Raw genomic sequence first — 27,500 nt, forward strand, 5'->3', positions numbered from 1 at the left:
GTAGGCTGTCGTCATGTGCGATGGTCAGGGCGGAGAGTGGGAGGCGAGAAACAAGCTGCACCTCCTCTTGCATCGCATCTGATCATCGAGAAATGCGGCCAGGGGGAGGAGGGGTGGGTGGCGATGAGAATGGTGGCAGGGGTGTGCACGTGAGGCGAATGAACGATGATAACCATGCAGTGACAGAGGTGAGACACCACCACCCTGCTTGCACACGTGTGTGCGTGTTGGTTGTACAAGTGTGTGCGTGTTGTGTTGGTTGTACAAGTGGGTGCGTGTTGTGTTGGTTGTACAAGTGTGTGCGTGTTGTGTTGGTTGTACAAGTGGGTGCGTGTTGTGTTGGTTGGCACCTGCGTCCGTGTGGTGCTGCATCGTCTCAACACGCTGCTCCACGTCGCCGAGTTCTCCGCGCCGAAGCTGACGGCAGGCGAGGTGATAGTGGTGGTGGAGGCGATGGTGGTGATGATGGTGGTGGTGGTGATGGGCACATGTGAACAAGAAGAGCACGTGCGGTTCTGATCTGACTGCACACGCAATCAGCATGCATACAAGCGCAACTCAGACACACAACCAGACAAGCAACCAACGCAACACAACGCAACGCAACGCAACGCAACGCAACGCAAACACAGTTGAACATATGGTCTTTTCCATGTCTCTCGTTCTTGTCGTGTCTCAGCAGCATCACGATGCACTCACGCTGTCGAGTTGTTTGTGTGTGTGCACGCGCAACTGCTCGACTTGACGCGATATCCGCACAAGATCTGAACTCAGCACTCGCTGATGCGACGATAAAGGATCGTGGTGATTGGTGATTGGTGATTGGTGATTGGTGACGGCAACGTGAACTTGGATACACTGTGTCAAACCAACGCAAGCAACAACCACAGCAAACCCCCGCCCGTGCACACAAATTCACACACACACACACATCTGTCACTCTCCACCACCATCACAACCACCACCACTGCCATCACCGCCACCGCTGGCATCACCATGTCATCCTCGAAGGAGTGCAGCTGTTTCGTCTTCGTCGCGGCGGCGTCGCGCTGTCGTGCGCGTGTGTTCACGACGCTGGTGGCATCAGATATGGACACCTCCAGGGCCTTCCTCTCCGCCTCAACAGCAGCAGCATCGCCCATCGCCTGCACGTACTCCCTGGCATGGTGCGGGTATGTAGCGAGGTAGGCATGAGTCGGTGAGAGAGGGACGAAGGAGGACAGGTGCTTGCGTGCGCGCGCGCGTGTGTGTATGTGCTTGTGTGTGTGTGTATGTACGTGTGTGTATGTGTGTGTCTGTGTGTCAAGTAGCATCTGCTTCCATCCACTTCGCCTCTATTCCATAGTCGGCATCACCACAACCAACACCCAAACACACACCCAACACGCACGCACACACACCCAACACCGAAACACACACCCAACACACACACCCAACACGCAAGCGCAAGCATACACGCGTCGACAGGGTCTCTGTGCGCTCACCGTAACGCATCGTCTGCGCGCGTGTCTCCGAGTTGCAGTTCAATCGCATTCTGTCCACAAAGGAGTTGGTGTTGGTGTGTGTGTGTTGTGTTGTGTGTGTGTGTGTGCGTGTTTATGAGGAACAAGTGGTTCTCGAAAGGGCATCATATCACAAGAAGAGCAGAAGAACACAATTCACCACCACCACCACCAAGATCGCCATCCACTTCCCCACCGCGTGCTGCTGGCACTGGTCCTCGTGCTGCTGCGCCGTCTGGTTTGCGCTGTCAATCTCCAGCGACGACAGCACATATTTCCGCTCTTCCTCCTGACACCGCGCACCGGTTTGTGCGTGCATGTGTGTGTGTGAAAGTGTGTGTGTGTGTGTGAAAGTGAGAGAGAGAGAGCGTGTGTGTGTGTGTGTGTGTTGCAAACAACAAGCAGCGCCATCAGTCATCCACCACACACAAGCACGTGCAGCGAATTCACCACCACCAACTTCACCACTGGCCGTTTACACACGTGCACGAGCTGCTCGAGCTCCGTCAGCAAATTCGGGGGCGCATCATCCTCGCGGCGGCAGCTGGTGGTGACGGTGATGATGATGGTGGTGGTGATGATGGTGGTGATGATGGTGGTTTGTAGGTGACAACACACACACACACACACACAAGACAAAAACACACACAAGACAAAAACACAAACGAGCGCGGTTGTGCAGTTGTTAGCAAGCAAAACAGCGGATAGAGGAGTGCTGCTGTCACTGTGTGACCGTGGCATATGGCAAGATATGATTATGATTGATCGTACTCGATGCGAGATGTGTTCGCTGGTCGCCCGTCGCTCTCAACATCACGCGCAATCTCCTATCGTCGTACACGCACGCACACACAAGCATGATACATGAGCACACGCACACAACCGCACGCACAAGCATGAGCACACGTACACAACCGCACGCACAAGCATGATGCATGAGCACACGCACACAACCGCACACGCACGCATACACAACAAAAACTGTCCAACCTCTGTGATGCTCAGGAGCGCATCTGAAATGTCTCGATATGAATGTCTCTGTCAGCAACAAAACAAAAGTCACATTGCACGTGCGTATGTGAGTGGGTGAGTGAGTCTGTGTGTGTGTGTCTGTGTGTGTATGTGTGTTTGAAGGCACGACAAGCTTTCAAAAGAAGAGAGAAAGGAAAGCAAGCAACGGCGCACAAGCAATTGCATCTAGAATCCCTTCACACACACACACACACGTACTCAAACGTCGCGTGCAATCACAAACGCAATTGTTTCATCACCTCATACAGGGCGTCAACGACAGTCAAGTCCTTCGTGGATGTATCGTGTTTGATGCCGTGCTTTGATGTCAATGCGACTGAAGGCAAAGAAACTGACACACACACAACGCAACACACGTGTGCGCGTAACACATGCACACATAGCATGCACATAGCACACACACACACATAGCGCATACACACACAACACACAAAACACACACACACACACGCACACACCATCAAATTCACATGTCCCCGCAAACGCGTGTGAAGGTGTTCATGGTTCATACCAGCTTGTCGCTGTGCACAAGTTTCCTGAGCTCCTTCTAACAACGCACCACGACGACCACGCACGCATGTGTGAGAGATAGCGATACGGTGAGTGCTTGGGGGTCAAGGCGCAACGACAGCACCTGTCAATCTCACCTGGCATTCACCTTCGGCGCCGTATCCATCCATGAGCAGCCGTTGCTTCTCCCTGATGGCACGATGCGAGCAAGGAATGCAACGTCATGGATGAGGGGACTGGACGGAGGGGACACTTTGCAATCTACACTGGACAGAGTGAACCGACCGCTGCAAACACACATACACACACACGCACACACACATACACACACACACAAGCAACATACACAAGCACAAGCAAAAATGCACACACAGTGCCGCTTACACTTCAAGGAGGCGGTGCTTCCCGTTGTACACATCAGCCATGACTGTTGCCAGCGCATCCAGCCGATCAAAGTGGTGCTGCATCTTATGTTGCGCGGCCTGCATAGCGATCACGACACAAAGGTGCACAATGAGGCGACTTGCTCAAGGTGGGCACCTGCACGACTAAAATTCACTCTCACACACACACATATACACACGCATCACAACAAAACAAGGAAGCATTTGTCTTCGACGACAGCAAAAGGGGCACCGTACGCCTTGAATGTAGCGGTGAACGGCGTGCTCCTGCTTCTTCGACCTCAACTGCTGCGACTCTTGAGCTGTGAATTCATTGTCCCACAAACACGCACAGTCACATGCATAAGCGTGTGTGTGTGTGTGTGTGTGTGTGTGTGTGTGTGTGTGTGTGATGGGGGAGGCAAGGCAGCGACGTCAACGGCACAACCCTAGGCACAGCCCTAGGCACAACGACGCAGACATGCCCGCGCACCTTGCTGACAGAGCTTGTGTTGGAGCAGACGCACTTCCTCCTCCAGCGCTTCAATTTCACGTTCCACCTCTTCCTCGCTCATCTCAGGGCCCTTCAGCGCCCTCTTCTTCTTGCCCGGCCCACCCCTCTTCCCTTTCGGTCCCTGCACCATCGTGCTGGTGTTAGCGATGCCGTCCGACTGCAAGCGAGCAAGCGAGGATGCAGGACCAGTTTCGATTGCTGTTGCCGGCAGTGACGGTTTCGGAAGATTATGAGAAAACATTCGTTGATTTTCAGCATCCAAGATGACGGCGATGACAGCGAGGTGTTGTGTGTGGTGGGCGGCTGTTTGGCTGGCTGCTAGCCACCTTGTTGTGCTGGATGGCCGTGTGGCTGCACGTGACCCGGACGACGTGGCCTCCTCCCTCATCGACGATGCAGAAAGCCTTCCAGTTGTTCAAGAACAGAAGTGAGCACCCGTCCTCTGCTTTGATGCGGAGATATGGATGTGTATTTTATGGAGTGACATGATGTGTTTGTGTGCGGCTGTTTGAAGTGTGTGTTTGTGCTTGCGTTCCTTGGTTTGCATTCACGTGTCTGTGTGTGTTTGTGTGTGTGTGTGGGTGTATCAAACGGCTCGTGCTTGTTGCACTGTGTGCTTGATAACACCGCCGCTGTTCATTGCATTGACTTGCCGTGTTTGCTTGTTTTTGTTTTTTTGGTTGTAGCTCACCTGTCGGCCACGCGCGCGCGCACACACACACACACACACACACACACACACACACACACACACACACACATGTGCTCCACTGCTACACACTCCACCGGCAACAGGGATGACTTTCAGCCGTTTGATGTTGAGGAGCTGTTTGACGAGATCACCAAGGACGACGTTGGCGCCGTGCAACGCGCTATTGACTTGGGCTTCGATCCAGAGGGACACGCGGTGTGTTCCACAGCACAACAGCTGCTTCATGCCTTTCCTTTCGACATTGTTCAAAACCATACACTCCACAGGCAGTGCTTTCTATCACACACAGTGCTTTCTATCTCACGTACAACCATACCTCTGCACACACATGCACACACACGTTCACATGCACGCACATTCATACACATACACACGCACTCGTGCATGTGTTGACGGCCACCGCAGGACCGAAGTGGGGAACTGGCGTTCCATCATGCTGCCTCTGTGGGTGCGCTGAACGTGTGCAAGTTCTTTGTCAATGTGTTGCTCATGGATGTGAACACGCGGCACAGCGACGGCTCCACGCCTGCCATCGTCGCAGCGTGGCACGGCCACAAGGTGACCACAGTATGTCATTGGTCTGCTAATGTGCGTGTATGTCTGTGCTCTCTCTCTCTCTCTCTCTCTCTCTCTCTCTCTCTCTCTCTCTCTCTCTCTCTCTCTCTCTCTCTCCCGCTCTCTGCATGTATCGATGTCGACGCATGTATGTGCAACAATCCCATCAAACAAACACCTTGGCATATACACACCACCGCTGCCGTGCGTGCCCTGCAAGGATGTGCTGGACTATCTGATTGAGAAAGGCGCTGACGCGCACGCGAAATGCTACAACGGCTGGAACGCCGTGATGGGCGCTGTGTATTGGAACGAATACGGTCAGTTGACAAGGGAACCACAAGAAGGATGTTTGGCACCACTGTCTCACCAGCCACAGATACGCCAACAACGGATTAACACACCAGCAGTGGCGTTTGTCCAAATGCAGCCACGCGCATGCACGCAGCCACCGTAACATCAACCTCACGACCACTGCGCCACCACAACCTCACGACCACTGCGCCACCACTGCACAGATATGCTCCTTTATCTCGCATCGCTCGGTATTGCATTGGACGAACCGGAAAAGGATGGCGAGTGGACGCCCCTCAAAGTCGCGGCAGCCCGGGTAAACCATGGACACACACATGCAGTCGTAATTGGTGGTGCTGAATGTGTGTGCTCGTGCACGCACGTAGTTGTAGTGTGTGCTCGTGTACTTTCTTTGCCCTTGTCCTCGCCGCGTCTCTCTGTGTAAAAGTGTGTGTGTGTGTCTATGTTCCGCTCTCCTCCCCAGCTTTCCCTCATCCAACGTCCAAACACACACTACACACACACGCACGCACGCACGCACGATAGGGCCATGCGCATATGGTTGACTTTCTTCTTCGCCACGGAGCAGATCCGCTCTTCATCGACAGCAGGGGACGGACACCGAAGGTACCGCACAACTGGCGGTGGTCGCAATGGCGTGCACTTGTGATGCTGTGCAACCTTGTTAACGCGTGTGGCCTGTTGTGGCTACGGTTTGCTCATCTTGCACACACACACACACACACACACACACACACGCACGCACACACGCACACGCACGCACACACGCACGCATACACAGATGCTTGCAGAATCGAAAGGGTTTCATCTGATTGCAGAGCGATTGGCTGTGGCGGAACGAGAGCGGCGGAAACACCTTGAACTTGAGGGAATGGAAACAGCACACACACGCACACATGCGCATGACATGCACGATGAACTGTGACGACGCAGGCGAGCGGCAGGACTCCTTCCCCCCTCCCCTCCCCCTCCATTGTACTTTCCGTTGCCTTGTGTTCATCTCAATGTTTTGTTTGTTACACACGCACACACACGCACACGCATATCGCCTTTGTTCTTCAAACACGCCGACACTGTGCAATTGTATCTTGTAATCGTACATTGCAACTATTCATATAAACAACCGTAGCACTACGCACCACGTGCCCCACAACACGCTCATGTCCATACAAACACACCCACCCAAATCTATGAACAACAGAACAACCAATTACTTGCTCCAAAAGCACCGCAACGCACCGAACAACTACGTGCATGTACATTCACACCCTTCCTTCCTCCGTCCCTCCCTCACACAACACAACACAACACAACACAAACACAGCACAACACAACACAACACAAACACAGCACAACACAACACAACACAAACACAGCACAACACAACACAAACACAACACAACACACACGCGCATATCCCCTGGCATCAAATGACGGTTTCATATGAGACAACATCGCCCTCAACAGAGACGCGCGTCACGCCAAACTCAACCAAGCTCTCATCAAACCAGCCAGCACCCTCATCGTCCTCGTTGTTGTCAGTGCCATCGCTCGGGTGCCGCCCACTGGCGTGCGATCCTGTGCTCGTGTTCACTTGCGACGATGACGACTGTGACAGCCGTTTTTTCACGTCTGTGGACGTGTTCACGCTCGCACCACTGTCACTGCCCCGCAGCTGGCGTGTGGGCCCTTCTGCGTGCACCGCGCTCCCATCACGTGGTTGTTGTGGTGCATGATCATGTCGGTGCTGATCCTGTTGCTGCTGGTGGTGCGTGTTGATGACGACGACGTTGTTGCCTGCACCCATACCGGGCACGTGCAGCGCGCACTCCGTAGCGGGGGAACAGTGTCCGCTCGAGGCTGAGGGCGACGCCGGCGAATCGACACCATGACGGCCACCACCACCGTCCCTGTGATACGAGGCTGCGTTGCTTCCATGTTGGCCGTTCGTGTGTCCTTGATGCTGCTGGTGATGGGTTGAGCTGCGACCTGCGAGCGAGAATGCTCTCGTCGTTGCAGCAACGGCCTGTTCGCCCCGCCTCAGCGCCTGCGCACATGTGCACGTGCACGTGCCCTTGGCGGCCGCCTGACCACTCTCGCTCGGCAGGGAGAGGGATCGACGTGCCTCGTCCACGTGCAAGGCACGCGCACCAACACGAGCACGACCATCTCCGCCATCAGCAGCACCACAGGTGCACGCCCGGTGTGTGGCAGATGCGCCGCGCACACGCGCACGACGCGAGGATGGCGATGAGCGGCGAACAGGGCTCTGGCCAACCATGGCACGCGCCTCCACGACAAGTTGCATCAGGCGAAGGCGGCGGCGGCTCCGCGGTGACAGCGGATTCGCACGAGAAATGTTGCATGCAGGCACAGTTGCTGCTGACGTCATTGTGTCTGTACCTGCTGTGACTGTGCCTGTTGCTGCTGCTGCTACTGCTGCTGTTGCTGTCACCGTGGCGGCATCGATGGGTGCCCCTTCGGCATCCTTGGCATCCTTGGCACCCAAGCCTGTTGGCGTAGCATCACTGCCATCTGCCGTGCTGGCAGTGATGGTTGATGCGGTGCTGTTGTTGTCCGCGCCAAGAGCATTACTGGATGCGTCACCATCACCAGCAACATCGTCGCCACCACCACCATCAGCGTCATCATCATCATTGTCGTCATCATCACATTCCTCGTGGCCACCGCAGGCGCTCGTCCCCTTCAGCTGTGCGGACAGCATTGCGTAATGCGCACCAAGCACCGAGCTGCGCAACTTCTGTGCTGTGTGAAACGGTGACGCCATCAACGACAACCACGCGCGGTCGTGCTGGTGTTGGTGGTGTTGGTGGCTGTAGTGGTGTGACTCCTGGTAACCATGGCGCTGGGGACTGGTTGACGCGAGCTGTGTCGCTGCCAGCGCAACAGTGGAAGCGAGTGCATCATCTGCATGCCCGCCGTCTTCACACACCTGCGATGGTCCACTTTCTGCCCCGAAATGATGATTCTGCGCGTGAATGTGATCCTTCCCGCGTTGCTGAATCCACGGTCTGCCACGCCTGTCCTGTTGTGCCTCCCAATCACCGCCGCCGCCACCTTGCTCTTGTTCTTGTTGTTGCTGCCAAAGCCACGGGCGCAGAACGGCTTCAATGTCCGCACCAACAGATGACGTGCGTCGACGCGGCTTCACACCCATGCCTTTGCCATCACTATCATTGTAGCTGGCGATGGCATGCGCATCACAGCGTGCATTGGCGTTGCAGCTGCTACTGTTGCTTCTGTCCGTGTTCTTGCCGTTGCTGTTGGTGTTGGTGTTGGTGTTGTCGCTGTCGTGGATTCCGAGCAACTCCTCGCGTGTGATGCGTCGTCCACGCTGCTGCCGTCGAAGTCGCGCCTGGTCATCTGCGCTCACACCACGCCGCCGAACACCTTGCCGCTGTTGCTGGTGCCGCCCAAGATGGTGGTGGTGGTGGTGGTGATTGACCTGGTCACCGTCACGCTGTGATGTGTTCGGTCGCCCGCGCGTGGGTCGTGTGACCGCAAGGCGTGGTTCGCCTCCATAATTACCAAACCCAACACCACTACCATCAGCACCATCATCGTCTGCATCGTCGACAGCGCGGATTGGTGAGAGGTCGCGCCACTGCTGCGCAAACTGGTCCTCAGTCTCCATACGAAGGCCGCTGTCCTGCACACGTGCACTGCCGCCATCGCCACCAACCGCTGACTCGAGAAACGACCCATTCATGGACTGTGCAGATGTGTTGAAGGAGGCGTTATGCTCGCCCAGATGTCCATTTGCTGTTCGCAGTCCCGACAACCACGAGCGCTCCCCTTCATCGAGCGACAGGTTGGCAGCCACGCCGCCTTGCTCTGTCCGGCAGTGAAAGCCATCGGCGTCGCTGCTATTCTGCTTCATATCATCACGGGCTGTTGTTGTGGTGGCAAGCATCGATACAGACATCATGCGGTTGCCGCTATCATCCCTGCGCAGAGCAGAGGTTGACTGCCCGCACTTGTGCTGCTGGTGCTGCCGGTGCACGTGTGCGCGTTCCTCCACCGTTGTCAGTGCACGCGGCATGCGTCGTTTCGTGCGGGCACCCCGCGCAGATGCAGGCGACGTGAGTGTGGCGAGTGCAAACTGGCGCCGCCGCTGTGCGCTCATTCGCACAGGTGATGTTCGATTTGCCTTCTGCATGAGCGCAATGAGGGATGGGCTGCTTGGGATGTGATATGGAAGGCTCTCCTCCACAATGGTCTTGAGTGGTGTTGTTGCCACTGCTGACGCAGCATGTGCTCGAGCGAGAGTGGCGGCGCCGACGGGCGTGTGCGGTGCATCCTGCACAGCAGCATCACCTCCCTGCTGCCGGTAAGACTGAAATTCTTCAACACGCTCCTGTTCACCTTCTTGCTCTTCCGCGTCGCCTCCTTTCGCCGCTGTGCGTGCTTGGGCATGGGGTCTTCCCTTCAGCGGGTGCTGCTGTGGCTCTGAAGACACAACCTGACTGCCATCATCACTATGAGCATCACCAACATTGGCATGTTGAGGCTGCTCCTCACGAGTGCCATCAACACTGCTGTCGCCCTTTTGTACTGCCGCCGCTGCCACAGCTTCCTCCGTTGTGTTGTTGTTGGCGGTGTTGTTGTTGTTGTTGTTGTTGGTGGTGGTGGTGGTGGTGTTCTCCTCGGGTGTGGAGACGGGTCGGAGAGTTGCATCACCGCCACTTGTTGGCGTGTCTGCGAGTGCGGCCGTGTTGAGCGCAGCAGGTGTTCCCCTTTCACTGCCTGCCACCGAGGAGTGTTGCTTGTTGTTGTTACTGTTGCTATTGCTGTTGTAAGGGTGGCGGCTGCTGTTGGGAGTGGTTGCTGTGGCGGCCGCATCATCATCGGTGGTGCCTGTACTGCTTGGGCATGACGCCGTCTCACCCCTCTGTTCCATTCCTCCTCCTCCACCTTCTTCTTCTCCTCCTCCTCTGCCTGCTGCTGCTGCAGTTGCTGCTGACAACGGTGCCTTCCCACCCCGCACGTCGTACTCGCTCGCGTGCGTGCTGACGCTCCCGGCGATTGGCGGGCGCTGGGGTCGCCACGATGGCGAGCGCTCGGGACGGCCGCTGCGTGGCGGGGACGAGAGCACAGACTGGCGGCGCACAACAGCCGATGGCAGCGAATCTGGCTCACGTCGCAGCACAGACACCTGCGCAAGCATAGGTAGGCGTTTGGGGAGGGAGGATATTGCGCTCATGTGAGCAAGTGTGTGCCCTTGCATGCGCACGTTCGCTTGTTTGTGTGCATGTGTGCATGTGTGTGAATGTCCAAGGAACGGTTGCGAGTGATTGTGACTCACCCTCAGGTATGACTGGAGGCCGTAATCGCAGTGCATCTTGTACGGATGCCACATCATCAGTTCCTGTCAAGCGCAAGCATGCAAATGTCCCGCAAGACATGTCCAAATTAGTTGGCGTGTTCGTGCTGGCGTTTGTAAGCATACGTGTACATGTGCGTTTACATGCGTGTGTGTATGCGTGTGTGTGTGTGTGTGCTTGTGAGCGTGTGAAAAGGTGTGCGAGTGCGTGCGTGTGTGTGTTGTGTGTGTGTTTGTGTGTCTGTGTGTCTGTGTGAAAAGGTGTGCGAGTGCGTGCGTACATACCCTGATGATCTTGGCGACGAGCTGCCACGATTCAAGCGCTTCTTTCCACGGCCGTTCGCTTGCGGACCACGCCTCCTTCGCAAACAGCAAATCCTAACGATCGCATTGTGTGCACATGTACGTACACGTGTGTGTGTGTGTGTGTGTGTGTGTGTGTGTGTGTGTGAACGCCGCGTGAGGAAACCTGAGGCCGTAGCACATGCATGCATGCATGCATTCTGTTGCGCAAAGAAGACGCCGCAATACTGGTGCCATGACCTCTATCTCACCTTCAAGTGAAGCGGAAGAAACGGCAGTTTTGGTTTGTGGCCCGCATTTCTCCAAGCATCCCTGTTACATGAGATGAAACAAAACAATTTCAGGTGAGCTATGCCTGCACGCGCAGAGTGGCACCCCTTCCCCCTGTTAGCTGCGCACGCACTCGGTCACGCAAGACACACACACACACATACACTGCATGCTTTGTCAAGCAGCCCCATTTCACAATATTATGTTGCGCCAAGCTGCACTCCTTCCCTGCTACTCCTCCCCCAACCACCACCACCAACCTGTATGCCTTCATGTTTCTGCTAGTGTCAGTAAGGCGGTCCAAAGATGCGTGCAAGCGCTTGTACTTGTCCGGCAAGTTGCGCCACGCCCGCTTCAGCGTCGAAACCTGATACCACGCCACAGAGATGCAAGAGCATTGCGTAAGTGAGTTAAAGCGTTGGTGCACACACACACGTGTTCGTATGTGTGTGTGTCTGTGTTGCAAGTGTTGCGTCATAGTGCTTGTGTATACATTTGTGCGCGCCCCGTGATGCGGTGTGTCTCGTTGCATGATGTTGAGTCATTTCATGGAACTTGTGCTTGGTGCTCAACCAGAAGTACACGCAACGCGCGACATACCTCGCGACACGCCAGCGCCCCCATGATGGCGAAGAAGGAAAAGTAGTTGTGCAGCTTCAAGCTTTCCTCTGCCACCCGTAGAAATTTCCTGCAGTAAATACCACCACCACCACCACCACCATCATCGCAACAACAGCAGCAGGCAATCGACATTGGTGAGGACATTGTTGACGGATTGGGTAGACACAGCACAAGTTGAAAAGGCGTGGCCGCGTGTCATGTGTGTGTGCGTAAACAGGCAACCATGCGCACACGAAGAATATTGTAAGAAGCAGCACACACGTGCGCGCACGCACACACACACACACACATCATACGCGCGCGCACCATCACCAGCCGCACGTCCACAAAGCACAACACGATGTCTCCAGAAATACACACTCGCACAGACATGTACTCAAGCAAGCAAGCAAGCAACTGCCATCCACGCTTACGCAATCATGGTGGCTTGTTCCTTGCGCGTCTTGTGCTGGACAATTTCAGCAGCAACCCACTGTCCTTCGTCCTCGAAACGCAGAATGAGCAAGTGAAGGTTTGGCGCAGTGGCGTTGAGGTCCTGCTTGCTGCCTGAAAACGCTTGCTCAATGTATTCGCGCGGATGCACGCGTTTAAACAGGTCATAGTCGTACAACGCCATCTGCTCCGCCAGCGTGTGTGGCGGAATCTGCAGCACGATGCCTGGTGTTGGGCCGACGCCCTGTTTCTGCGCGTGCAACACGGGCTTGGGGAGGCCGTGTGCCTGCTGGTACTCAACAGCGGCAAGCACCTCATCCCTCAGCCAGGCATGCGTCGTGTCACAGTGCAGGTCTTCGATGGTGCGGTGCAGTGCAGCCACGTACTCGGGGCGCTCCTCAAAGTCAACCCAATATGCAACCACCCAGTGCAACAACAGCTGTTCGCCATAGCGAATGAGTGCGTTTGTGTGTGTTTGTGTGTGTGTGTGTGTTTGTGTGTGTGTGTGTGTGTGTGTGTGTGTGTGTGTGTGTGTGTGTTTGTGTGTGTGTGTGTGTGTTTGTGTGTTGTAGTTGAAGGATGGTTTTAGTGAGCGACGCTTGGTCAACAAATGGCAGCAAGATTGGTATTCAAAACAATTTCCACCACCACGCCCTCACATAACACCAGCATAGAAACATACACATTCACACAACACACCCGCACCCACGCCACACAAATGTACCTTAACACAAACAAGTGACACATCGCATATGTGCGCACCTCAAGCACGTGAACGGTGTTGTCCACGAAAGCCGGCGTCGATGCTGTGGATGCACGCGAGAGTGCTGCGCCGGTTGCGTCCGCGGACATGTGTGTTTGTCGCGGCTCAATTGGCGGCAGCATCGCCATTCGCACCAGCAGATCAAGCAGTGCTTCTGGGTCATACGCCATGCGGTAGCACAGCAAGAACACAGCCTGTGCATTTGTGTGTTTGCGTGTTGTGTTTTGTGTGTGTGTGTGTGTGTGTTTTGCGTGTCGAACAGGTGGCGTGTGAGCGAGAGGGGCGGTCCTTTGGTGTGCATCACAGATGTAAGCGTAATGCACACGCCCTTGCACTTTACACATGTACCCACATATGCACATACACGCATGTGCGCGCACATACATACACACATGCACACATGCACACATACACACATGCACATATAAGCAGACATCTGCACACAACACGCACCAGGGGCGATGTGGGAATGCCGCTGGAGGCAGCACTCGTGTTTTCAGACGTGGAAGATTGTGATGCAACGAGGCGAGCATTGCGTGGCTCTGCGTGTGACACCCACGGAAACGCAAATTTGAGCCACTGCTTGCACTTCTTCTCCACAATACGTGACAGCGCCTCTGCATCCTTCGCTGGCGAGTGTTTGCTTGCAAGCACCTGTAAAACACGCAAGGAGAGGACGGGCATGTACGACAAACACACAACAACAAACAGAGAGCGCATGAGAACATGAGAAATCATCTCGCAAAGCATGCAATAAAAGGAGACCAACCCCCCCCCCCCACCCACCACACACACACACACACACATGTAGACGTAGATGTAGATGGGCTTACGTGACAGACGCGAAGTGCCTCTTCTGCAAGTTCATCAAACGATTGAACATCAAGGGAGATGCCAGTGGCCAGCAACAGGTTCTCACGGCTGCCCGGCCTGAACAACACATACACAGGCAAGCACAAACACACATACAAGCACATGCACACGCAGCCGATAATGTGAGGCGCACAACTATTGTGGGTATGATGCAAACTTCACACGCATCGACTTTAAACACACACACGACACTACACACACAACACAGACGCGCGCAAACTTCACTCTCGCACAAACCACCCGCGTGGTTCGTGCGCGCTCACCCTGATGCTCTGCTGGTCCAACTCATGTGCCTGTAGAGCGTTTCCGATGCAGATGAGACGCTGCCCCTGCGCACCACATCCTCGATGTTGGGTGGTGGCGGCAGCCCCTTTGGCGACGACGCCGCCGCCTGCGCGCTGGAGTGCTGACTCAGCATTCCTTTCACGGCGTCCATCAGGCGTGCGGATGTGCTGGCCATCTCCTTGAGCACGTGTTCGCGCTGCTCCGCGTCTGCCATGCCCTGCGGCACGTATTCCACAATCTTCGAGAACTCGTGCCTCAGCGGGGCTATTGCTGCCGAGTAGCGCGCTGGTGTTGCATCACACGCGTCTTGCACAACCTGGCGCGTGCGGCGTGTGCGTGTGGAGGGAGGGAGTGGGGAACAATAGCGTGTGTGTGCATGTGTGTGCGTGTGTGTGTGTGTTTGTGTTTGTTTGTGTTTGTGTTTGTGTGTGTGTGTGTGTTTTGTGTTTTTGTGTGCGGGTGTACATGTATGTGCATGTGTGAGTGTGTGAGTGTGTGAGTGTGTGTGAGTGTGTGCGTGACAGTTGTTGAGTGCATTGTAAAGTGTAGCGAGCCGGTGAAACATGAACACACGTCCCTGCAAACACCCGCGTGTTTGCCCATCTCCTTCGGTGCAACGCACGCACGCATGCACACACGCACACACGCATGCACACACGCACACACACACATGAACATATATGTGCACGCACGCACCTTGAGGAGGGCCTTCGCGCTGGTGATTACGGTCATGGGCTGCGATGAGATGGCAGCAAGCAGCATGTCAATGTGCGCCTGACTCAGCCGCATCAGCAGCTGTCGTGTGTCTGCACCTGCTGCTCCGCTTGCCAATGCCGCAGCTGAAACACACAACAGCACGAGGCGCACACAAATGACACGCATACGTCATGAGTATTGGTGGTGGTAGTTTGGTCTGGGGAGGGGGGCCATAGCACAGCTTGCCACTCTCAAGGTGTGCAAAGTACCACAATAACACAACAACGACCATTAAGCCTGCACTCTGGCTGGCTCTGCACAATGACAGTTGCCAACCTGATCGTGAAGCGGCAATGTCTTTGCGGACGCGTTGCGGGGAGAGGCTGTTGCTCTTTTTCCGAAGGATCTTTCGCTCCATCTTCTCCCGCTGCTTGATTTCCCACTCCTTGATGTTCTTCTTGTTGAGCGCTTCCTTCAGGAACGCCTGTGCTTCATATGCGTCCTGAAACTCAAACCCATACATGGTGCTTGACTCGCCCTCCTTCTTCAGCACCACGCACAACTGCACGACAGCGGCAAGAGAAGGAGGAGGTAAGGGGGGGGGTTCAGGGTGTGAGAGTGTGAAAATCAATCCAATAAAGTTCCCAGCACGTACAGAAGAAGAAGGCGTGACTGCTGTTATGTGTGTGTGTGTGTGCATACGAAAGGAGCGAGGGTCCCCACCAAGCCAGTGCAGCCAACAGGCCAGCAGTAAAAGGACACATTCACACATGCACATACATTCACACTTGCGCAGAGGCAGCAACATGTGTCTGTGTACCGTGTTGTGTGAGCTGAAGATGGAGATGCGCTCCATGGAGGGAAAGTTGCAGCTGAAGAGTGGCGGTGCGGTGGCCTGTTGCGGGTCACGTGCGTACACGCCTTCATCATCCACACCGCAGAGCACCTGAATTGCGCGCAACAACACACCAGGAATGTACACATCGCAAGTACAAGGCATGTTGCGTGAGAAGCAGCACAACTCAACCCATCATGCACATGGACACGCATACACACACATAACACACGTGCTCGTGCACACAAGTACACGTACATACACACACATGCACACACATACACGATTGCGTGCATGTACGCGCCCACGCACGCACATGCACATACATGCACTAACTCTCGCATGCAAACACGCAACACTCAGCACGCATGTACACATACATGCACACATACATGCACACACACACACACACAGATAAAACACCCGCACAAAACATACCCCTCGCTTGCCGCGCTTGCTGGCTGTGATTGCCTTGAGACCCGCTTGCATGCGTACAGCAGCGGAAGTGCGGCCGTTCACGATGAGAGACCCTCGAAACACGGCCGGCAGCTCCAGCACCTCCTGCTGCCACAACTGGCTTCCTTGCGACTCCATCGTCTCTCCCTCCTAGCGGTCGCGAGCTTGCCGTTCAGCAGCTGCTGGACGTTCCCACTGGGTTCCTCTGTGCGACAGGCGTGCTGCTGCTGCTTGCTTGCTTGCTTGCTTGCCTTCACACGGACTTGGTTTGGTGGCTTCTTTGTTGTTGTGTTGCAGTGCCAGTGGCCCGTGTCCAACCCAGCACCGAGCAGGGCTTCTGCTGCTGCTTGTTGTTGAGCTTGTATGCGAGCGGCAGGGTGTGTTATCTTCCCAGCCAGCCAAACGAGCCCCGCTATCTTCCCTTCTTCCCGTGCACCCACGCTGTTCCGCTTGTTCGTGTGCTCCTCGCTCGCACACTCACCAACTCCCCAACGAGCCGCAACCAATGCTGCCTGTTAACCTGTTAACGGCGATCTGCTGGTTGTTGTGTGCTCGTTGGCGCTGTTTTGTCAGCGAAAATCGGTTCGGTGCACCGAAAAATTTCGTTGAAATTAGAAAATCACTTCAAGTCTTTAAACAATCATCGCACAACGCAACTGGCACTGTCAACGAACAAGTGAGACCAAAAAAAAAAAAAAAAAGGCAGAAGCAAAGAAGGAAGGTTCGATATCAGCACCAACAAGCACACACACACCCACACACACACACACACTCACCCACACACACACCCACACCCACACACCAGCCTCGAAAGCAAAACGGTTCGATATCCCTCCAAGTCGTGTGCTCGTGTGGTGGTAACACGAGCAGGCAACTCGCATGTCCACAACAATGTCTCTCTGGCCTCACATCACCGTGCATACCACACACCTCCCCAACACCATCCCCAACACCATCACCATCACCATCAGACCATCATCGCTACCGCTGACGCCACTCATGCAGTGCTCACTCAAGTCTTCCATGCCCCCGTCCCTCCAAACCCTTTCGCCTCTCTGGGCCTCGCCGCCTCACCGTCTCAGGGCCATGACTCCAGGCTGATTTGCTCGCGGATGCGCCTGATGGTGGCCAGATCGCTCGTGGTGTAGCGCGCGTGCGGCGAAGCAACCAGCAGCTCGTGCTTGTGGATCACGTCGTCGAGGAAGTCCTTGAGCACCCGCCGCCCGCGCCCAAAGCGCTCCACAAAGTCGCGGCCCGTGTAAATGGCAAAGGCCATGATGAGTGAGAACCAGTCCTGCGCCGTGCTGTACACCTGCAGGCTGCTGCGACCCGCAGTCTGGCCGCAGCCGGCGTTGGCGTCGCTTGGCCCTGGCTTCATTGACGCCGTCAAGCTGGTGGTGGACGTGGAGTTGGTGCTGCTGAGCGAGCGCACCGGCGTGGTGCCAGTCATGCCCGTGTAGCCAACGCGCCGGCCAACCAGCTGCGGGTGCCGCTCAGCCAGCTCCGTGTCCAGGCTGGAGGGAAACGGGTCCCCTTCGTGCCGCACCGTCTCAAAGTCAATCAGGTACGCGTTGCGCATCCCGGCCATGACAATGTTGGCGTTGCGCACGTCGCCGTGGACAAGCCCGCGCAGGGACAGCCGCAGCAGCTGGCGCGCAACATCCAGCAACTGCTCCCGCGTGCTCACCCCGGTCGCGCTCCCGAGATACGTGGTGGCAAAGCCAACGTGCCTGCCGCCGCGCACTATCTTGGCCACGGAGAAGCGCCCGCTGCGGTCCGTCCACGCCTCTGTCAGCTTCTCTCCGCTAGGAGACTCCGCATCGGCATCGGCATCGGCATCGGCATTGGCCTCCACCTCCTCGCCGCTATCGCCACCACCCTCGCTCCCCTTTGCCCCGGGCTTCTCCGCCTGTGCTGCTCCGTCGCGTTGCTCGCCCGCCGTTTCCTCGTCCTCTGCTGCAATGCGCCGTGCAGCCGTTGCAGCGTCACCATCGCCATCATCGCCGCTGCCGTCCTCGCTATCGACACCGTTGGCGCTCGTGATGCTGCGTTTGGCGCCTGTGGAGTGGCTGCCGGCGTGGATAGGCTCGCTGTCTTGCCTGTACCGCCGAGGAACGAGCGGGCTCGTTGCCTTGGGCTCGGTCACGTGGATGTCAATGTCCACACTCCCGCACCGCTGCATCCTGCCACTGTCGCCGTCACAGCCCTGCGACGATGCGAGCGGCGGCGGCGGCGGCGGGGACACCTCTGCGCCCTCGTTGGAGGTCGTGGACATGGTGGATGTGCACGAGAACGTGGACATGACCGATGCCCGCCGCATGCACCGCACAGACGGCGACGATGTTCTGGAGCTGCACGCGCTGCGCGCTGCGTCCTCCCGTGCCGGGCTGAAGTCTCGCAGCCTGCCCAGTGGCGAGCGCCCGCGCTGGGCGCCATGCATGCCCTCCGGCACCTTGAGCTGGTGCTCTGGCGCGTGCACGATCCTCCACGCCTTCCACACGCGCTCTGCGGTGCGGCTGTACTGCCGCCAGGTGGTGGTGCCGCCGTCAAACAGCGTAATGTCGCTGTGCACGTGCCCGTCCGCGACGCGCACGCTGCACTCCTTGATGAAACACAGCGCTTCGGGCTTGATGTCTGCGTGCTTGCGCCAGCCAAGCGCGTGCTCGTACGTGCGTGTGAGCAGCGGGAAGCCCTCGTCCAGCACGGCTGCGATGACTTCCTGGCATGCGGCGTGAGGGCCGATGAAGAGGTCGCGGCGATACACGCGCGGGTACGATGCGCGGTCGCTCGTGCGCTCGCCGAGCGCAAACGCGCAGACACCAACTTCGTCCCCGTGCTGCAGCAGACCAAATGCAAACACGTGGCCTTGCAGCTTGGCCCAGTTGCCACCGGGTGTGTTGTGGTGCAGGGCAACGGCTGCAGCATCTGCTAGGCCGTTCAGCGCCTGCCCGCGGTCCTCGTCTTCCCGCAGACGCTTGCCCACAACAAAGATCCAGCCTGGGTCGCCCGGCTGCCGTGCTGGCGGCTCACGCGTGCCCGTGGTGTTGCTGCCGGTGTCTTTGTCGGTGATCTTATCCTCGCACACGCAGTCGCTGGTTGGTGGTGGGCGGGGCGCAAGTGTCGACGCCGGCATGCTGTTGCCCTCGCTTCTTGTGTCGTGGGCGCTGATGCCGATGGTGATTGACGTAGTACAGCTGTGTCGATGCTCGTCTGGGTTCACAAGCTTCAGGTCCTCGTGCCATGCGAACCCGCGTGTCGTCGCTTCGCGTTGCCCAACGTGCTTGATTTCATTGAATGTCGTCGCTGGCGCTACCCCTGTCCATGTTCGTGCGTGTATGTGTATGTGTTTGGGGGTGGGGGTGGGACAGGCAATAATTACGAGATGTAAGCTTCAAGTGCTTAGGCTAGATCCCCAATTCAAGATATGCAGAACGCGAGAGGGCACGCACGCACACCCACGCGTACGCATACACACACACACTCTCACTCTCTCTCTGACCTTGTACTGAGCCCATGGTCTCCTCTGCTTCTTCTTGCGGCTCTTCTGCATGGTTGTCGCTCACTTCGGCGAGACGCCTTGCAAGTGGTTGGCAGCTTCCGAGCAGATACGCAGGAAGTGGTGTTGTTGCGCAGATGCTGTACACGTGAAGGCGCTCGGTGTTGTCGCATGCATCGTCATTGAACTCGAGTTGTGGAACCAAAGCTGTATGTGTATGCGTCGTGTGTGTGTGTGTGCCATATGTGCACGCACAAATGCTAGTGTGAGACAACGGATAAAACCTCAACAACCTTATCAGCCATCGCCGATGTAGGCCCAGGAACTCGAGCACACAAGCACACGCAATGTAGGTTAGGAAAATGAAGGGGGGGGGAGAGTTAAGTAGGGCGCGCGTGCCAAGGTTGCAGAGGCGTCTGCCTGGTTCGACAACCAGCAAGCGGCGTTTCGCGGCCACGACAAAGAAAGGCAAAACGGTGCATTCGATAGGGCAGGAAGGCCCTTAGAACAACGACGGTGGGTGTGTATGTGTGTATGTGTGCATGTGTGCATATGTGGGCATGTGCATATGCGTGCGTTTGATGGGTGTGCGTGCGTTTGATGGGTGTGCGTGCGTTTGATGGGTGTGTGTGTGTGTGCGTTCGTCGTGTACCTTGCTGGTGGCGATGGTTTTGGGTGAGGAGCCGTCGCTTTGCGTCTCTGACTCGCCGCACGGATGCCTGCAGCTTGGTGATGGAGGTGGCGTATGCGCTGAGCGATGCCGGGTCGTCCAAGCTCGCTGCGTTGCTAAGCTGGTTCAGGACAGCATCTGCGGCATCGTTGAGATACTCAAATCGACAGCGGACGGTGTCGAGTTTCTTGCAGAAGAACCGACTGAGGTCTTGCCATGTGTTCACGCGCGAAAGCTGCTTTCTGTCATTCGTGAACACCTTAAAAACCTTCTTGAGGAGCTCGCGGGAAGGCACGCCGTCAGGTTCCGCGTGCATGTGTGTCCTGATCTCTGGGACGAACCTCTTGGCGGCAATGTCCAGCCGAACCACGGTCTCCCGGTATCGCTCAAGCAGAGCAATGTACTCCGTGGCCATCCCCACAGACCACCCCGTGGGCTTGTTCAGCATCGGCATCTTCGCTGATCGCGTGCCACGCCTCTTCTTCTTGCCGTACCTCTGTTCTTCTGTGCGTGGTGGTATGCTGCTGCGTTCTGCCAACGAGAGTGAGCCTTGCTTGCTCCGACGCACGCCTTTTCTTTTTCCTTTGGGCCCGCGTTAAGCAAGAATGTGGTGGTGTTGTAACAAATTTCTCCCGCGATGACGTCAAGGACAAAGTCCTCTTGCGTCTCGAAGGAAGAAGAAGAGAAAGCGTTGAACGTGCTGGGTGGTTGGCTGCGCTTCAACCGTCAGCATTTTTCTCCAGCGTGTCAGCATTTCTCCAGAACCGAAAGTTTGCGACGCTGTTAGCGATTCCTCGTTTGCTGCACCCTGCACCACACACCACAACAAACGTGGCACACAACACACAGCAGCCGCTGCACCCCACCATATCCACACACCCCTCCATACACCATCTCCAACTCTCTCCCTCATATCACCCCCAAGCAAGCAAAGCGCACCCCCTCACACCGCCACTATGAGCCTGAACCAGGAGCAGATTGAGCAGCAGGTGCGTGGCGTGCTGTGTGCTTGCTTTGTGCCTGCTTTGTGCGTGTCCAACGCATGCCGGCTTGTGCGGCTCTCACCTTCCTGTGTGATGTGTCAGTGGGTGTGATCACACGCTTTTGCTTGTGCTAACATTCACTCGCTAACCGACACCCACACTGCATCGCACATGCCTGTGGCTGCCTGTGTCTTGTCGGCAGATTGCTCACATGATCAAGTTTATCGAGAGCGAGGCAGACGAGAAGGTTACAGAAATCAAAGTCAAGGTATGCGCTGATGCGAGACGACAGCATGTGTGCATGCGCATGTGTGCATTTGTGCATGCGCGCGTGTGTGTGCGAGACAACAGCATGCGTGCATGTGTGTGCATGTGTGTGCATGTGTGTGCATGCGTGCTGTTGTTGCTTCCTTTTTTTTGTACCTCAATATATCTGGCCCACGACCCCCAATGTTGTGTGGTTGCACGCATTCACCGACTCTGCTGCGCTCGTTTGCCTTCCTGCTTCGCTTTGTTTCGTGCAGGCCAAGGAAGAGTTTGACCGCGAGGTGGCACGAATGGTCAAGGATGAGGAGAGGAAAATCGTCGCCATGTATGAGCGCAGGGAGAAGGGCATGGAAACCCAGAAGCGCATGTGAGTCCCATGCCCGTCCCTGCAATGATGGCATGTGCACCCCATCCAACCTGTGTCGATGCAACCCTTCACGCTTTTGCTTTGCATCATTTGGGGTTGCCTGTCGAGCACCACCGCCTTGCGCTCTTGCGTGCCGTCGCGCACACTGCTGTGCACCTCCGCTACGCAAGTCCCTGTTCCTCGCGGCGCACTCGCACCTCTTTGCAACTTCCTCCTCCGTTTGTGTTTGCTCACACTGCCGTTTGCCACCCACACACAGTGCATACTCAAACAAGCTGAACGCAGCGCGTGTGAAGGTTCTGCAAGCACAGGACGAGTACCTTCAGGTGTGACGCTTGCTGCTGTTTCTGTTGCTGCAGCACTTACCCTTTGGTTTTCACACCACTTGTTGACTGCCTCATGCAACATCTGCCACTCGATGCTTGCGCAGTGTGCCCGCGGAGTCGGCACGACATTCCATGTCCTCCTCACGCTCTGTGTGCGCTTGGTTGATGTGTATGTGTGCATTTCCTCTCCTAGCACATTGTGTCAGATGCCAAGGAGGAGGTGAAGAAGCTGGCCGGTAACAAGAAGAAGTACTCCAAGCTGCTTCGCGACCTCATCACACAGGTAGCCACTGCTCTGATGACCCACCTATTTTGTGCCGGTGCTTGATGCAGTGTGGTGTGTGATGCGAGGCGTAACCCCATGGTCCGTCTGCAAGTGAAGGGAAGGCTTGTCATCAGCTCGCTCGCTCCTCTGCGTGTGTCGCTGTGTCGCTGTGTCGCTGCCGTTATCTCACTCGCCCACTTGTATGATAACAGACCGCTCACAATCAATGCACACACACACAACACATGCACGGGTGCACCGGCCTCTCTGCAACTCTTATTACTTTGTTGCTGTGTTCTATGTAGGGCCTGTGCAGCCTGTTGGAAACACAGGTTGACCTGATGTGTCGCAAGAAGGACGTGGCCCTCGTCAAGGTGTGTGTCTAAGTTTCTTCTCGGCTGTTCCCACACCCGCATGCACCGCATTCTCAGAGCACTTCCCAAGACCCAAATCGTGAGCAACCAAGCTCCCTCTCCCCCGCTCTCGCCTTTTGCAAACCTTTAGCTTTACCCCCCCCTTGCTCCTCCCTTCCCCCGCACTCCTTATCCCTCCTCTTTTTCCCTCGAGTCGGTGATGCGAATTTTTAATCGTTGCTACTCTTGATCGGACGTGGTTACCACGTTCATGAAGCTACATTTATCACCAAGATCTCTGAGACTCGTCTGTTACCGAACCTAGCCCTTAAGGCACAGTTGCCTCAGCATGGTTTCTCTTCCTCCACTCTTCCGTTGCTGTTGTGATTGAGTCGGTGATGCGAATATTTAATCGTTGCTACTCTTGATCGGACGTGGTTACCACGTTCATGAAGCTACATTTATCACCAAGATCTCTGAGACTCGTCTGTTACCGAACCTAGCCCTTAAGGCACAGTTGCCTCAGCATGGTTTCTCTTCCTCCACTCTTCCGTTGCTGTTGTGATTGAGTCGGTGATGCGAATATTTAATCGTTGCTACTCTTGATCGGACGTGGTTACCACGTTCATGAAGCTACATTTATCACCAAGATCTCTGAGACTCTTTCCAAACATGACATGCTCCTTGACGTTCATGCACAAACGTGCGCGCTCCGTGTACCCCCTTTCACTCCGCCCCCAACTATTTTTTCCCTCTGTCCTCCCTATCCCTTTGTGATTCGTTCTCTTTTTGTGTTGTGTTCCTCTTGTGCTCCTGCATTATGGACTGCTGGCTGTGAGTCGGTGATGCGAATTTTTAATCGTTGCTACTCTTGATCGGACGTGGTTACCACGTTCATGAAGCTACAATTATCACCAAGATCTCTGAGACTCTTTGGGTCGCGTGTCCACGTTGCTAGCGCGCACCACTGCCAGCCCTGCTCCACTCTCCCTGTTTCATCCCCTTACCTCCTTCATTCTTCTTTTTTTTATACGATGCACTGAGTCTTTGGGTCTGGTTTGCACCATCGGTCAACATCACACCCGCATCTCCCAACCGACCAGACATATCAGCACATCGCCAGCTTACAATCGCAAGCTCACAATGTCTTTGCTCTGAACATGCCTGGTGCTTGTGTGCTGTATGTGCGCTTAACAGGAGGTCTTGAGCGACGCTGTTGCAGACTTCAAGAGCAAGACAAAGCTGGACTGCACCGTCAACGTCAACGAGAAGAACTTCCTCAACGATGACTGGTACGTGCCAATATCCTCTCACGCAAACTGCTGCTGGCACTGTGTACACCACATGCACACGCATGCATGTACTCACACACACACACACACTCTTACCCACCCACCATCACCACGCCCTTGTTTGTGCGCAGCGGTGGCGGCGTCGAGCTCTCTGTGCGAGGCAACACAAAGGTCACCAACACACTCGACAAGCGCATGGATATGGCCGTGTCCCGGGTAAGCACCATGTTGCCCAAAAGTGCCCTGAAGTTACACGCTCCCTCCGCTCGTGTGTGTATTTTCTCGTTCCCCTTGTGTGCTGTGGCTTTCACAGCACACCCAAGCACTCGCAGTCGGTGATGCGAATTTTTAATCGTTGCTACTCTTGATCGGACGTGGTTACCACGTTCATGAAGCTACATTTATCACCAAGATCTCTGAGACTGGCCTCCAGTGCTTCACCACAACACAACACAACACAGCACAACACAGCACATGCATGTGTCACGTTGTGCATCATCTCTAGTCTTCACACCTGCTGCCTTGACTCACGGGACGTCCTTGTTTTGTTGTCTTGTTTATCGCGCCTGCTGCCAACAGTTGATGCCTGCCATCCGGTACAAGCTCTTTGGCGCGTCAACCAGCCGTGCCCACTTCGACTAACTGCATAACTCTCTCCGCCTCCCCTCTGTTTCTTTTGTTTGTTAGTCTGTTGCCGACTGTGTTCTTTGCTGTTGTTGGTTGTCTGGTTGTGAACTGCGTTGTCGTGGACCGCAGTGCTTCGCTCTCGTACTTTGTGCAATAATCCAGCTGCTGTGTGTTCCTTCCATCTTGTATCGTGTCCCATCGCCGTGCTTGTCCTCTTGTAGTTTTTCCTTTCGGTTGGCTTCTGTCGACGCTCAGTTGGCTCTCAGGATGTTTGTTACATTCCCTCCCCTTTCTCCTTCCAGCCAGTGAACCAAACACAACAACAACAACAACAACAACAACAACAACAACAACAACAACAACAACAACAGTCGTGGTCATGGGTGGTGGTGTTTGTGTGCTTCAAAGCAAGACCGTCATTCACGCGCCGCACAAAAACGAAACACAAACAAAACCGTTTGCGCGGTGGTGCAACACCAAACAACGCTGATGCAGCAATCTGTGTGGCGGGGATCATCGCGGCTGCTGCGATCAGCACACCGCTGCCGGCTGCCGAGGGTTCACCCTGCACAGTACCGCTCCGTACACAGGCTCATCCAGAACGCTGGCGATGACAACATCAGGTTGTGTGTGTGTGTGTGTGTGTGTGTGTGTGTGTGTGTGTGTGTGTGTGTGTGTGTGTGTGTGTGTGTGTGTGTGTGTGTGTGTGTGATGGCATCGACATCCAACACGACCTGCAACTGCGTACGTGCTGTCCAGCACCCATGAAGCAGCTCACATGTTGGGGGGGGGTGCTGGGCGTGTGTGCTGAACAGGATAGCGGAGATGATCGGCTGGTACCGCGAGCGCGGGCACATGGTGGCATCCCTGGATCCATTGGGGCGTGTGGAGCGAGGCGTGTGGCAGCACGAGACTCCAGGGTTGGCCGAGCCACCCTCGCCAGACATGGTCGAGAGTCTGCTCCTCTGGGTACGATGTGTGTGTATGTGTGTGTGTATGTGTGTGTGTGTGTGTGTGCGTTGCGATCTCTAATCTCAGGAGAATGTGGGCATGCTCGATTCAGTGTGGTGTAAGGGAAAGGTTGCCATGGAACCCACCTGCGCACGTGCGTTCATTGTGGATCGCGTTCTCACCACCTCCCTGCTCTCTTCATCTGTGGACGTGCATGCTGCAGTTGATTGAGCGCTACCCGTGGGACTCGTCAGCAGCCGTCAGGGGCAATTGGCTGTGCGGGATGCTGGGCCTCCGGGCAGATCTCGCAGACAAGAGCATGCCCATGCCCATGCTGCATGCAAAAGTGGAAGGGAAGCCAATGTGGAAGATCCACGAGCTGTTTGAGCACCTCACAAACTCTTACGCAGGCACCCTGTCCTGCCAGGTCTGGCATGCACTTGCGGTGGTTGTGGTTGTGGTTGCGGTTATGTGGTTGTGGATGCTGTTGTGGTGGTGTGCGGTTGTTGTGGGTGTGCGGTTGTTGTGGGTGTGCGGTTGTGGACAGTATGCATGTGGCGCATATGTATTGGTGTGAGTTTGCGTGCAAAAGTGACCCGTGCAGCTCATCGCGTTGCTTGTGTATGTGTGTGCACCTTGCGTGGCCACCACACCAGTTCACGCATCTGAACATGGAGCAACAGAACTGGATCATGGACAAGATGGAGAACCGCTTCGTCATGTCAGGTGCACCCGTGCACACGTGTGTGTGTGTATTCGTGGTTGCATCCATGCGCGCGAATACACGTGCGCACATATTGGTTCTCACAACTGAACACAGCCTCATCTTCACTCTGTGCATGCCTGACACCCACCCATTCATAACCATGTGCATACATTCACGCCCCTCCTCCCACACACCTACATGCATTTGCATGCGTGCGTGTAGGCACTTACCGCAGGGGGATCTTGTACGACCTGCTGCACACGCATCTGTTTGAAACATTCCTGGGAGCCAACTTCCCCTCGTCCAAGCGATTCGGCATCGGTGAGTTTGTGTGGACGCGTACACTCGTGTGCTGCATGTGGTGTATGTGGACGTGTATGTGGACGTGTATGTGTGCGTGCGTGCGTGCGTGCGTGTGTGTGGTGTGTGCGTGTGTGCGTGTGGCGTTTGTACTGCCGATCGATCTTGCGCGTTGGATCTGTTGCAAAGTCACATGCAACCGTACACTATGACCCTCTAACTCCCATTCCGCTGCCACTTCTGCCACCACCATTTCTCTTGCTGCTGTTGCGTGTGTCTGAGCAGAGGGCTGCGAGTCGTTCATTCCGGGGATGGAGACGGTGATTCGACGCAGCAGTGAGCTCGGCGTCAGTGACATCTTCATTGGCATGGCACACCGGTACGTGCGTGTGTGCGTGCGTGTGCGTGTGTGTGTGCACGTGTGTGTGTGATGATCATTCAAGATGGCAGTTGCCTTGCGTCTTGGGCAAGTGCATCGCTACTGCCCTCCATGATG

General features: G+C 55.7%; 6 protein-coding genes across 6 annotated transcripts in view; 3 read left to right on the forward strand and 3 right to left on the reverse strand.

Annotated features, from left to right (window-relative positions):
* The window catches only part of PTSG_03528 (uncharacterized protein), a 5,571-nt gene extending 1,408 nt beyond the window's left edge, over positions 1-4,163 (reverse strand). The window contains exons 1-15 of the mRNA XM_004995204.1: positions 3,921-4,163; positions 3,686-3,750; positions 3,429-3,526; positions 3,182-3,233; positions 3,046-3,081; positions 2,774-2,803; positions 2,493-2,540; positions 2,274-2,329; positions 1,986-2,046; positions 1,699-1,791; positions 1,485-1,534; positions 996-1,158; positions 700-780; positions 351-417; positions 1-78 (exon numbers count right to left, since the gene is read on the reverse strand). The exon at positions 1-78 is cut by the window's left edge and continues 1 nt beyond it. Coding sequence (XP_004995261.1) covers positions 1-78; positions 351-417; positions 700-780; positions 996-1,158; positions 1,485-1,534; positions 1,699-1,791; positions 1,986-2,046; positions 2,274-2,329; positions 2,493-2,540; positions 2,774-2,803; positions 3,046-3,081; positions 3,182-3,233; positions 3,429-3,526; positions 3,686-3,750; positions 3,921-4,071 — 1,129 coding nt within the window. The 5' untranslated portion in view covers positions 4,072-4,163. The remainder of the gene's footprint in view (positions 79-350; positions 418-699; positions 781-995; positions 1,159-1,484; positions 1,535-1,698; positions 1,792-1,985; positions 2,047-2,273; positions 2,330-2,492; positions 2,541-2,773; positions 2,804-3,045; positions 3,082-3,181; positions 3,234-3,428; positions 3,527-3,685; positions 3,751-3,920) is intronic.
* Positions 4,164-4,199: 36 nt separating this feature from the next.
* Positions 4,200-6,697, forward strand: PTSG_03529 (uncharacterized protein). The gene is made up of 7 exons (XM_004995205.1): positions 4,200-4,368; positions 4,737-4,848; positions 5,059-5,211; positions 5,429-5,528; positions 5,727-5,818; positions 6,049-6,129; positions 6,305-6,697. The coding sequence occupies exons 1-7, from the start codon at positions 4,205-4,207 to the stop codon at positions 6,446-6,448; spliced, it is 846 nt and encodes a 281-aa protein (XP_004995262.1). The 5' UTR covers positions 4,200-4,204; the 3' UTR covers positions 6,449-6,697.
* Positions 6,698-6,873: 176 nt separating this feature from the next.
* Positions 6,874-17,006, reverse strand: PTSG_12036 (uncharacterized protein). The gene is made up of 15 exons (XM_004995206.1): positions 16,384-17,006; positions 15,931-16,056; positions 15,447-15,672; positions 15,111-15,253; positions 14,393-14,730; positions 14,090-14,186; positions 13,710-13,910; positions 13,256-13,450; positions 12,475-12,932; positions 12,041-12,128; positions 11,701-11,807; positions 11,422-11,482; positions 11,153-11,245; positions 10,850-10,912; positions 6,874-10,699 (listed from the first exon to the last, which is right to left on the reverse strand). The coding sequence occupies exons 1-15, from the start codon at positions 16,537-16,539 to the stop codon at positions 6,950-6,952; spliced, it is 6,102 nt and encodes a 2,033-aa protein (XP_004995263.1). The 5' UTR covers positions 16,540-17,006; the 3' UTR covers positions 6,874-6,949.
* Positions 17,007-17,026: 20 nt separating this feature from the next.
* Positions 17,027-21,122, reverse strand: PTSG_03532 (serine/threonine protein kinase). The gene is made up of 3 exons (XM_004995207.1): positions 20,550-21,122; positions 19,901-20,104; positions 17,027-19,716 (listed from the first exon to the last, which is right to left on the reverse strand). The coding sequence occupies exons 1-3, from the start codon at positions 21,019-21,021 to the stop codon at positions 17,480-17,482; spliced, it is 2,913 nt and encodes a 970-aa protein (XP_004995264.1). The 5' UTR covers positions 21,022-21,122; the 3' UTR covers positions 17,027-17,479.
* A 199-nt stretch (positions 21,123-21,321) lies between these two features.
* Positions 21,322-25,390, forward strand: PTSG_03533 (uncharacterized protein). The gene is made up of 9 exons (XM_004995208.1): positions 21,322-21,556; positions 21,753-21,818; positions 22,075-22,184; positions 22,444-22,510; positions 22,704-22,793; positions 23,081-23,149; positions 24,326-24,420; positions 24,552-24,636; positions 25,000-25,390. The coding sequence occupies exons 1-9, from the start codon at positions 21,524-21,526 to the stop codon at positions 25,060-25,062; spliced, it is 678 nt and encodes a 225-aa protein (XP_004995265.1). The 5' UTR covers positions 21,322-21,523; the 3' UTR covers positions 25,063-25,390.
* An 80-nt stretch (positions 25,391-25,470) lies between these two features.
* PTSG_03534 (uncharacterized protein) overlaps positions 25,471-27,500 on the forward strand; it is a 10,157-nt gene continuing 8,127 nt past the window's right edge. Inside the window, exons 1-6 of the mRNA XM_004995209.1 lie at positions 25,471-25,670; positions 25,863-26,016; positions 26,222-26,425; positions 26,655-26,724; positions 26,927-27,025; positions 27,290-27,383. Coding sequence (XP_004995266.1) covers positions 25,537-25,670; positions 25,863-26,016; positions 26,222-26,425; positions 26,655-26,724; positions 26,927-27,025; positions 27,290-27,383 — 755 coding nt within the window. The 5' untranslated portion in view covers positions 25,471-25,536. The remainder of the gene's footprint in view (positions 25,671-25,862; positions 26,017-26,221; positions 26,426-26,654; positions 26,725-26,926; positions 27,026-27,289; positions 27,384-27,500) is intronic.

This window comes from Salpingoeca rosetta (assembly GCF_000188695.1).
Source record: "Salpingoeca rosetta unplaced genomic scaffold supercont1.8, whole genome shotgun sequence".
Lineage (NCBI taxonomy): Eukaryota > Choanoflagellata > Craspedida > Salpingoecidae > Salpingoeca > Salpingoeca rosetta.

Bases quoted from the DNA above. Each gene is read 5' to 3' on its own strand.
- PTSG_03529 (XM_004995205.1), top strand. From the start codon at position 4,205: ATGACGGCGATGACAGCGAGGTGTTGTGTGTGGTGGGCGGCTGTTTGG. The intron at 5,529-5,726 runs GTCAGTTGACAA...ACCACTGCACAG, and splicing joins TGTGTATTGGAACGAATACG to ATATGCTCCTTTATCTCGCA. The intron at 5,819-6,048 runs GTAAACCATGGA...CACGCACGATAG, and splicing joins TCAAAGTCGCGGCAGCCCGG to GGCCATGCGCATATGGTTGA.
- PTSG_12036 (XM_004995206.1), bottom strand. From the start codon at position 16,539: ATGGAGTCGCAAGGAAGCCAGTTGTGGCAGCAGGAGGTGCTGGAGCTG. The intron at 15,673-15,930 runs GTACACAGACAC...GCTGTCGTGCAG, and splicing joins TCTTCAGCTCACACAACACG to TTGTGCGTGGTGCTGAAGAA. The intron at 11,808-12,040 runs GTATGTCGCGCG...GCGTGGTATCAG, and splicing joins GGGCGCTGGCGTGTCGCGAG to GTTTCGACGCTGAAGCGGGC.
- PTSG_03532 (XM_004995207.1), bottom strand. From the start codon at position 21,021: ATGCCGATGCTGAACAAGCCCACGGGGTGGTCTGTGGGGATGGCCACG. The intron at 20,105-20,549 runs GTACACGACGAA...ATACACATACAG, and splicing joins AAACCATCGCCACCAGCAAG to CTTTGGTTCCACAACTCGAG. The intron at 19,717-19,900 runs GTCAGAGAGAGA...GAACATGGACAG, and splicing joins GACCATGGGCTCAGTACAAG to GGGTAGCGCCAGCGACGACA.
- PTSG_03533 (XM_004995208.1), top strand. From the start codon at position 21,524: ATGAGCCTGAACCAGGAGCAGATTGAGCAGCAG. The intron at 21,819-22,074 runs GTATGCGCTGAT...TGTTTCGTGCAG, and splicing joins TTACAGAAATCAAAGTCAAG to GCCAAGGAAGAGTTTGACCG. The intron at 22,185-22,443 runs GTGAGTCCCATG...ACCCACACACAG, and splicing joins ATGGAAACCCAGAAGCGCAT to TGCATACTCAAACAAGCTGA.